Source organism: Phlebotomus argentipes, unplaced genomic scaffold (assembly GCF_947086385.1).
Source record: "Phlebotomus argentipes unplaced genomic scaffold, Phlebotomus argentipes genome assembly contig_32, whole genome shotgun sequence".
Classification (NCBI taxonomy): Eukaryota; Metazoa; Arthropoda; class Insecta; order Diptera; family Psychodidae; genus Phlebotomus; species Phlebotomus argentipes.
The window spans coordinates 53,579-64,544 of NW_026776187.1; the positions used below are offsets into that span (position 1 = coordinate 53,579).

At 43.0% G+C, this 10,966-nt stretch overlaps 1 protein-coding gene across 2 annotated transcripts; it reads left to right on the top strand.

Annotated features, from left to right (window-relative positions):
* LOC132264001 (aristaless-related homeobox protein) lies at positions 1–7,948 on the top strand. 2 transcript variants are annotated; one of them, XM_059764042.1, is made up of 5 exons: positions 1–167; positions 2,998–3,154; positions 3,220–3,349; positions 6,985–7,072; positions 7,536–7,948. In XM_059764042.1, the coding sequence occupies exons 1-5, from the start codon at positions 101–103 to the stop codon at positions 7,838–7,840; spliced, it is 747 nt and encodes a 248-aa protein (XP_059620025.1). In that variant the 5' UTR covers positions 1–100; the 3' UTR covers positions 7,841–7,948. The 2 variants fall into 2 exon arrangements, with proteins under 2 accessions (XP_059620025.1, XP_059620024.1); XM_059764041.1 differs by lacking the exon at positions 1–167 and adding an exon at positions 1,394–2,043.
* Positions 7,949–10,966: the final 3,018 nt, after the last annotated feature.

The following is a 10,966-nucleotide window of genomic DNA, read 5'->3' on the forward strand; positions in this document are numbered from 1 at the left end:
TGATGTATTGATTTTGAAGGTGTTGTGTCGTGCTGTTTTGTCTTTTCCCTTCGTTTCTGTGTGTCATTTGTATCTTTTCACTTTGTTTGTGCCCGGAAAAATGCGCGAAGATGAAGAAAACCCCCAACACTCACCTCTTAATCCGCGAGATAGCAATAGATATCAAGGTAATGTTCTGATAGTAAAGATTTTCTATTTCATTCATCCCAAACTTGGTCTCCAACTCCGAGCGAAGTTATGAATTTTGATGAAATATCTTGATATTTCGAAGTTGTATACTTTGATTGCTGCTCCCTGACTTCTGAGCCCTGCAGAAGCACACAACCCTGCGCAGATTCTTCCAGCTGAAGAACCACGAAATCGCATGGCACAACTTGAGGGATCTAATGAGAAGAGACTGTGGCACATCGTCAACTGAAATGGTTATTGGTGCCTCAGGGCGGGATATTTGATAAATAAGTTGTATTTATCCGATATTTGCTCAGAACACACGCAAATAATGGACAGGGAATTCCAACTTCCCTTCGTGATGCCTTTTTTGTCTGCCAGGCAGAGAGAGATTAGCTCTGAGAAATTAGATTTTCCTCCTCGCACGTGGTGCCCCACGGGAGCGGGCGGGGAGTCTCTGGGGTCCTCTCCTGCATCACACCTGTTGGCGTCCGTGGGCCGCCGCGGAGGGCCGGGGACCCGCGGGAGACACGTAGCAACGGTGCGACCTATCAGTGCATCTGGGCGGCAGCCAATGGCAGGGATCGGGCGGAGGCGCATGTCCGGAGAGGAGTCGGTGGATATTGGATTTGGCGAACGTGTGAGCAATTCAATCCCCTCGTGAGCTGTTTTCGTTAGACGTTACTTCTATTTATTTGCACCCTCGGGCTTCGGGGTAAAAAAGCGCAAAGAGCGAGAGCGACTTTTTGGGTGTGAGTTGATGAAATTGCAGTCTATTTGCGTGTGTGTTGTCTTTCTGTCACACCAAAATTGAATCTATTTTTCCGCAGAGGGTGGCAAATAATGAATAAATTCTCTGAGATTCTCCAGGAAATTTCCTCCCTTTGTCATGGACATTGAGTGGTGAGGAGATTTGCTCTTTATGTATTTATCTCCTGCCTATGTCCTTTCTTTCCTTCATCCAAAATGACTCAGAATTGCCGCATTTCTTGCACTCGAGCCTTTTCGGCATAATTCCTTCTGTGACACGTGGAGTTCTAGTGCAAAAATCTCTGAAATGTTTTCACTTGGCTGCGCTCCCTGGGCAGATTTGTGGGCATGATCTCGAAGGGTTTCCGCCAGTTTCTTGGACAGAGCGAACGGTGGATGAGGATGGTCCGATAATCCACATGTTAATCTTTTGTTTTTGTTGCAGCTGATGGTCCCATTTGTCTATTAATGGAATCTTCACCATCATTAGCTGGCTATTGCCATTGTCCGCCATAAGACGCTCCAAATCCCAACTGCACGTGAATGCCAGACTCGCCCCTGGCGGACCACGTGAGTCCCTTCCCCTGCGCCGCCCCAGTGATAAGGGCTCTCCCACCCAGCGTCGCCCGCATGGCACTGACACTCCTCTGCCCGTGTGTGCGTGCGAATTCCGGACGCGACTGGGCCAGAGCGCCTCGGGAGCGACAGAGAGAGCGTCCGGGGCGAGCGAGAGGAGCGACTGTGGCAGTGGAAGGGAGGTCAATTGAGTCGTCATGCCAACTTCTACCCCTAAACTTCTTAAATATTTATTTGCCGATTTGTGGCAGGCGAAGTTCAGTCAGTGGTTGTTGGTTCACGACGAAAGATCACCCCAGAAGCTATATAGTTATCCAGATCCGCGCTCGCGTCACGGTGCTATAAAGTGGACAAAGTGCAAGGAGTTGAATTGTGTGAGAGATCCTGTGATATATTGTGGATTTTGAGATCACAAGTAAGGCGCGGGAATGATGATGTCCACTTCGCATCTCAGACCATCGCAGAACAGTCCGATACCAATTTCCAGACCGCGAGCTGTTTACTCCATTGATCAGATTCTCGGAACGCATCCGCATAGAAAAAACAATGGTAATTGCATGCATTTATCTGTAAATTGGGGTAAATCGTTGTAATTTTGAGGTGCCAAAAGCTGAAAAATTCTGAAACTCATCAATATGTTAAATGACTTTAAAGTAGACTGGAGATTTAAAGGATTTGCATTACTTGCTAATCATCATAATTGCCAGGGGTTTTGAGACCCAAATTCATAAGGGAAACTGACCCACTTTCTTTCTCATAATATCCAGAATTGTGGGAAAAATCCCTTCGCATTCTGGTTGGCATTCGAAAATTCGTCTGAGCCGCGATTTGCTCTCAATCTGGCGCACTCTCAACGGAAAGATCTCAGATTTTGAAAATGATGTGCTCATTCCATTGGAAAAATATAATCCTGCATTGTTCGCCCAAAAAGGGTAGCAATATTTTGTGCCGAAAAAAGTGCTCTTAAGTACCACGGAATATGAAATAATTAAAATGTCCCGCGGTGTTATTGTTGTCTCCTTGTATTGAATTGTAGCGTTTTGTAGTCAAAACAGTGCGTTTTTGAGGACTGTAAACAAGAGTGTGTGCACCACTCGATAAATTAATGAAATGTTAATTCAATTCAACCGAATGGAATTATTAACAGTGCGTTGTTGTAAAATGGGGTGCGGCATTTATGTGATCCCTCTTGATCATGCGATGTCGAAGGGGAGGAAAAAGGACATGATAATGGCCCGAAATTGGTCCTTTTTTCCATATGATTCTCGCTATTGGAACTTTTAATCGGATTTAATTGATTCCACAGCGTTTACAGGCAATTTTTATTGACATCACATTGCTGTTGGGGATGTGAAATTAGAGGAAAAGTGTGCATTTTTACGTGCGCTCCAAAATATGGCCCTCGTTTTTGCTCTGCTCGACCTCCATGGCAATCGTTGGAGGTGAATTGGGTGGTGATTGAATGCACTGATGATGAATGTGTATTGAATGCTGTTTTTGCAGATCAAGAGAACATGATAAAAGGCGACTCGGGAGTGCTGGAGAGGGATTCACTGTCCAGTGGACAGGACAATGAGGAGGATTTGCCCATCATGAGCGACTTGGATGGCCCGGATCACGATCCGAATGATCTCAATGGACGCCCGAGGAAAATTCGAAGGTGCGCTGAGAGAAGACGCTCCAAATTTGGTCACAACATCTCACTAAAATCATGTTGATTTTCAGATCCAGGACAACATTCACTACTTATCAGCTCCACCAGCTGGAGAGAGCCTTCGAGAAAACGCAGTATCCGGACGTCTTCACGCGCGAGGAGCTCGCAATGCGACTGGATCTGAGCGAGGCTCGTGTCCAGGTAAGGAAATTTCCGCTTTGATTTCATGGGCAGCAGAAGTGAATGACACCCAAGTGGACAAAGTGATCCCACGTAAATGAAATTAAGGCACAGCCCGAGGCGAAAAATGCACTTAATTCGTATGATATTTTCGACTAATTGCATCGTCACTCCAACCTGTTGTCTTCAGGTATTCAATTATAATTCATGTCCATTAATTAGGCAATTGAGCCAATGGGAGGCCATTGGAAACTTGGCTGTTTTTCTGAGAATCCCCATTTGTCAAAAGTGTTAATTTCTATATTCGAGATTCAAGTTGCAACTTTGCGGAAAAATCATTGACATACAGCTATAAATCACCTGAGAATTTGCTGAAGAAATGGTAATGAGGCGAGAAATTGCTGGTTTCTTGCTCAAGTTGGGCTGTGGAGAATAAACAAAAGGGTTTAACTGACCTGAGACAGTTGAAAAGTAAACAGAAAGTCATAATTTTATTATTATAGGAGAGGTTTTGTCTGAAAGGGTCTTAAAGTTGGTTAATCTTCTTGTGATTTGAACCTATTTGGCAGCAAGAAAGACTGGGAAAATTCATTTCTAGATCAAAAATCATATTAAGAGAAAAAGAAATCTTCTGGATTTGTCATTCTTTTGCTCTTTTCTCTGAGATTTTTACTGAAGTATCTTCAGTAAATCCCAAAAGTTCAGTGCTTGGTTCAGTTACACATTTCCACCAGTGTTTAGTTTTTTGTCGGGCAGTAATTATTTATTCACCGTTTTTAAGTGCATACCAAGGTTCACGGGATCAGTGAGAAAACATGAATCACAATCAGCTTACAAGAGATCATTTGATGTCACAAATATGCATCATTCTGAGGGATAATTCACGTACAATTTGTCTGTTTACCCTCTTCAAAAAAGGCACACACACATTCCCCTCGTCGAGACTCTCCAGTCCGATGCATTTCTGCTGGAAGAACATTCGTGAAATGATGTACAAAAGTCTCTGAAATGTTGTACAATTGAATGGGATTGAGTACCTCCTCGTCTTTGACTCCGCGCGCGGGGATAATGTTATAAAATGGTATTTGAATGCGTCACAGATTTGATACATTCAGCGAATGAGTGTATTATGTGTGCGTGGAAAAAGCCAGCGCGCTCGGCGCACACAAAAATGCTCCAAGAGGAGGGCAAAAAAGGTCAGAGTCGGTGCAATGGACAAATCCCCTGGGCAGAGGGGCTGCCAAAGGGTGCCGGAGGGTCGAGTGAATTGGTAAATCCGAAATAATTGCCATGTAAAGCACGTGTAATACGTGGAATTGCTCAATGGCTCTGGCGTCCTTACTTTTCCATCGCACAGAGCGGCTCACGCGATTTTCCACCCATCCGCCTTTTTCCCACTGAATCGCGAGAGGGGGCTTTTCCCGGCAGATTCCTCAAAATCATCCCTGCTCGTAATACAATCAAAATGTTATAAAACTTTACCTACATCCATGACAATGTGCCGCGATTATCCCTGAAGGGAAATGCGCACCTAAATACCATTCCGAGCACCACTCAGCGGACTCAGCCCAAATGAGTGGTAATGCGATAGAGAGAGAAGGGGTGTTCGGCCATCCCTCAAGCCATGGCAAGAGATGTGTGATGATAAATTAGCGGCACACAAGGAAATCCGATGACTAAATTGGCCTCCTTTCGGCAGCATTTTAGCGCGATGAATGGGAGAAATGAGAGAGGCAATTAGTTGCTGCAATTACATGTAATTTCATATTTAAATAGTTGAAATTCTGAGTACACTCAGAAGCAAGAGAATTTCACACTCAGACACACCCGACGTGGAAATTTATTGTCTCTCTCGCTGTTTGGCTTGAGTTCGACAGAAGAGGTTTACTTTCACAGGGTTGAAAAGCGAAGAAAACATTCTGTCGATGTTACATCGCAACGGAAGGTTAAGAAACAGATTCATGTCATTGAAAGGGATTTAAGGATGAATTTCCAGGTGGCGTTAATCAGGGATCAGTCAGATTAAACAGATGCAAAGTTCTAACTCAACTTTCTGAGCTGAAATTTGAACCTGAAAAGCTTTATTTCTTGGAGTTTAGCCCTTCAAGAGTTGAAAATCATTTTGCGCAACAGTATTTTTTAGGATCCTAAAAAGATCTTGTGAACTTTCTGTTAAGATTTTACTCTTGTGTTCAGCTTTTACGCTCTTGTTTTCCTTCTGAGTATTGAAAAATCTCATTTCTCAAAGTTGTTTTGCTGCTTGCGACACTGAAAGACATTGGAAAATCTTCAAAAATATCCCTTTTCACGTGAATCCTTGATCATTTCAACACACACATTTCAAAATATGATATACAAAATCCGCTTGGATACAATTCAAAAGAAATATTGCTGGGAGGAAAAGAGCGTCTGCGACAGAGGAAGCAATAATTGATGTTCATTGAAAGCATTGATAGAATTTCCCGGAAAATCTCCGAACCCTCAACTTTTCCATGCACAATTCATTTGCAATATCTTGTCAATTTGCAGAGCTTCGCGCATGCAAAATATATAAGAAATTCCTCAATGGTATAAATACTTCCTGCCTGTTGAGCTTATTATGTTGATTCGATGTTCATGTTGGGGGAGGGAAGAGAAAGGCTTTTTTCCACTCTTCCCACACTCAAAAATATTTCACCGCTCTAATTCCACCAATTTTCCACTCCATCATATACCAAAAATCTTTTCTCATTGTTGCATTATATCCCATATATAGGCGGCATTTGAAAGCCGTGCGCTTCATGGGGGTGGTTTTTCGCCTCTTTTTTCCACCATCGCGCTACCAGATTGGAATGCGCCATGTAATTTCATCCAATTTCGCTGGCCATTCGTTGTCAGTGAATTGGAATGAATTTAAAACGAGTCACTTAGGAGTGAGATTCAGAGAGCGTCTGTTAATTGACAATATGTCAATTATCTCGCCAATTATCTTCCCCAGTAGAAGACTCAATGGCTGGGCTTTTGTGGGAAAATCGAGGGTGGAAAGGGGGATGGAATTCATGTGCGGAAGTAGCTAATTTTCGCTTCAACAATTTCCACCCGAGGGAAAATTGACGAGGAGAATTGTCACTGCGTGGAAATCTGTCTCAATTGTCGCATTTTCTGCTGATTTCATCATCACAAGATCGGCGGATGGTTAATTCTCTATTTGATGAGTCGCTGCAGACTTTTTTTTTCTCTCTGGCCACAAGGAAAATTTTCTGGCCAAATTTCTCAGGGGCTCGAGAGGAAATTCTCAGTGCAATCTGGCATTAATTCTGAGGGAGTCTGAGGGTGAACTTCCGATTGAGTGTATTGTGTGCTGAGTGAAAGGGTCACAATGCCACCAATTTGAGGTTCTGAATAATGCGATAAAAGCCTTCTTCCAGCATGCAAATCTTTGACTGCCACCCCATTTCCTTGCATCTCCGTCCAAATTGCCGTTCAGCTGCTCTGGGGCAAATGGGTGAGTGAATTGATTCACTCAAATGCCCTCTAACAAAGTTATATAATTGACACTAATTTACAAGCATCGGGTGCATTTCTTGGCACTTGCCAAGGCGTGAAAAACATGATAAATAGTCGCAATTTGGTGTGGAAAGCATATGCATGATGTTCACTCTTGATCTTCCTTTCAGGTTTGGTTTCAAAATCGCCGTGCCAAGTGGAGAAAGAGAGAGAAAGCCATGGGCCGAGATACATCGGGCTTTTTGCATCACGAACAAGGTGAGTTACAAGACAAATTACTTCTCATCATCGCAAAAGAGCATATAAGATAAGGCGAAAATCACTTGAGCCCTGAATTTGTGGAGTAAATTAACTCTGGGTGACAAAATGTGCATTCTCTGCATATTTTGCAAATTGCCATCGATCTGTAGCAGTCCAAATTGACTCACTGCCATGGCACAATGTGGTCAATTGATGAGGGTAATTTATTGTAATTTGCTCAACAATGGCGATTATTGACACAAAAGTTGTGTGTCGCGCCCGAAAAAAAAAGGGGGAGAGAATGAGGCTGGCGTGTATAATTAAATATCAATTAACAAGTGTCTCATGGTGTTTGTTAATAAACTTAATGCACCGCGAGGGTTTCAATTCTGCTGAAATTGTCTCACCATTCGATGCAATTAAATTGTTATTACGTCGATAAGATGCTTATCTCGATAGTAATTTCTGCCCTTCATTGCAGGACTTCCCGAATTTCCACTTCCAATTCCGCTGCCGCACAATCTGGCCCACCCAACCCTTCCGTCAGACTTCTGGCCGTCGAATTTCACCCTCCACCCCTCCCTCATTGCCCCCAATCCCACGCTCATCCACCAGAATCTCCTGCCCAACTACAAGCTGCCCAACTTCCACGCCATCCTCACGCAGTACATGGGCCTCAACAACCTCGGGCTCTTCGGCAGCTACCCGCAGAATCTGTCCGTGAGCAACGGCCGCCAGAGCCCCAGCAGCCCCAAAGAGAGCCCCACGCGAGAGCCGGAGAAGTAGACTAGTCGCCCAGGAGTATGTAAATACCGCGCTTGTGGGGCAGTGATGAAAACCAACACGAATTACTTCGACTGCGGTCGAAGACATTAGCAATTTATGGAATAATAAAGATTTAGAAATTCATAAACATTCCTCTACTCAATTTCACCCACAATTGTTTATCAGCCGTTGGACGAGTTTATGTGTGTTAAACGGAATTAATATACGCATTGATAACAAATGGCATTCGATAGCGATTTGCTGATCCCAACATTAATTAATACACCGCAAGAGAATTTATGATTGTGATTAGGGGAAATTATTCACGAAAAACACACCTTCACAAGCTGTTGCGTGAGAGAGAGCAAGAGGCGCAATTGAAGGGTTGATTTTTGTGCACTTTCTCATTAAAAATTGCCATTTTTCCATTTCATATTTCTAGTCCAGGTCAATTACTGATTAATTTTGGTCATGAAATTTGCACTGCGTGAGAAAGTTTCTTTGACCGATTTGACATCAATTGAAAATTGCCCACGTGGAATCATTTTAATCGACATCCAATGGCTCAATAGGAAATCAATAAACTGCAGGCGCGCAGAATTGATGGATTGAATGGCACCCAAAAAGGTGCGGCAATATATGCGAATTATTAATTTTCTTTTTTTGCCAATTTCAATGGCCCGATATATTTTGTCACAGAGATTCACTCGTGTGTTATTGATTTACTTTCACGAGTGGATGAATACTGACGAAAGACCGAGAGTGAGAGGGACAATTTCTGCGACATAAACACGTGAACTTGAGCCCTTCATTGTTGTGCCATTTCGAGGAGATTTTCCCACATTTCACCGCAAATACACAAACGCATATGGAGAATATTTTGCTGGTAATTTGTTTATTGCTATCAATTGCTGGGTTTTTTTGACGAGAGTTTGGGCTAAAAGGTGGACAAATGATGTCTCAACTGTCCGGATGAGATTATCTGAAGGTGGAACATTTAGCACGTTCAGGAAGAATGGCCACAAAAGGTGAGAGAATTACGCGATTGTGGTTGAAAGAGGCCGACAAGCATTTCTTTTCCTAAATTCCCAAACAAATTCTCAATTACAGCCACTCTTATGTCCTTTGGAGAAGCCACTCTGGGTCGAGAGGATCATGTTTTCATGCACAGATTGAGTTATTCAATTGGAATTTGACACACTGCAAAAAATTCCCGTTGATGTTGGATTTTCCACATAATAACTGTCCATCAAACTAATGATTCGTGTGTGGTTTTTCTGAGTGAGTTGAAGCTTCGCCGAGTGCTGCAAAATTAATTAATTTGGTCACTATTAGCGTGCGGTTTGGATTTCCTGGATACCTAAGTGAGAAAACATGTGTCTGAGAGGCGCCTCGCTGCGCCCTAAAGGTATCGCCCAACAAAAGCCCTCAAGAGCCTTTGCTGAGATTCTGCTCAAATATTGCCATATCGATTCATCTGCGCACATTCCCACCCCTTTTGGCACCCACAGCGAACCTCTAAATGGCGAGAACAAAAGATTAAGAGCATTCTCAAGATTTTTCCTCTCTGCATCTCAATGCCGCACGGCTCTAATGTGGAAAATCTCGTGTTTTTCATTTTCCACTTGTCGCGCCTTCCAATTCCACCCGGCGTTTAATCAAAGTCTTAGCAATTACACAAGCATTCAACTCTGTGCTCAGGGCTGAAAAATATGAAATATATCATCATTGAGAGCTCTTCAAATGTACCGAAGTCTTTTCATTTGATTTTAATGCCATCGAGGGTGCTCGAAAAATCAGTTTTTCACCACCCCCAGCATTCAGCGTGGGCGGCTTTTCATCGCCAAATGCCCACCGCGCCTCACACCCTCGCGCTGGGTCAATTTTTTCATCGCCATTGGGGAGCTTTTCCACCTATCAATGGGGGCTGACTGCCATTCACAGTCATTAAGGGGTGACAGCGCAAAGGGGCGTATTTAATCACTTAATTGTGGTTAATAAATGACTCAACAGCCGAGAAGCAGAACTCATGGGCGGATTTGTGTTCCAGTTGTTAAGACACATTATTAGACTTTGAGGGCTTTCTCGTTTCAATGCGATTTTACAGCGCAATTATACGTCACAGGCGATTTTAATGGGTGAAACTCAATGGAAAATATGGAGAATGTGCATTTTTACACTCCTCTTTACCACTTATAATCCCCAGCTTTGATCATTCCGATTTTGGGAAAAATGTCACAAATATTAATCAAAGGATGTGGAAAATATTCAAGTTTATAGAAATATTATCAGATTCAAAGTGGGAGAAAAAGTTTTATCCAAAGTACTAAAGAGAGTTTATCGGATAATTAGAAAAAAAAGATGTTTTGCCAGATTTTTGAAATAGTTAACGTCAGTATTATAAATCATCACAAATAGACACGCTTCCCCTACATTAAAGCTCATGATGATGATGGTACAAATTGTTTATTGCGGTCATTTCAATAATTATGTCACTCGCATTGCTAACTTTACCTCCCAATAAATCTGCAATCTCTGCTGAAAATCCTCGCGGTGACTCATGATGTGGAATGCCACTATATTTTGGGTGATTGAACCGCGTGTAGTGAATTAAGTGAGCAGCGCGTCCTATTAATAGGTCCTCCAACACTTCACTTGTACGCCATAAATCGCCTCGGCTCGCATATGCCCAAAGAGGGTGCCAAAAGTGTCTCTAAGCGGCAAAATCCCACAAATGAGCATTTTATCTGCATCCTTCTCGGGATGAGGAGAAGGCAAAAAAAAAATGGGGAAATGAGAGAGGCTTAGCATGACGACAAAAGACACCGTCTTTGGGTAACAATAGAAAGTGTTTCAGGAATCCTCTCGAGATGCAGAGAGCGAGGAAAGGTATCGATTTTGCTATGTTGGAAGCAAAGAGAGTGAGAGAGGATAAAGAGCAGGAGACGAGCATTGATTTTTATTATGTCCTTGTGGCACTCTTGAGAGTATACATTTCGGAATTTGCCAGCAATTATCTCGCTTGATTTGCCGCCAATTGATCAGCTGGATCGCCTGAGGATCTCGTAAGGGGATTTATTGACCCCACATTGAGAGGTGTTTCCCTGTTATTGCCTAATTTATGCCAAGGAGATCAATTTCCATCCC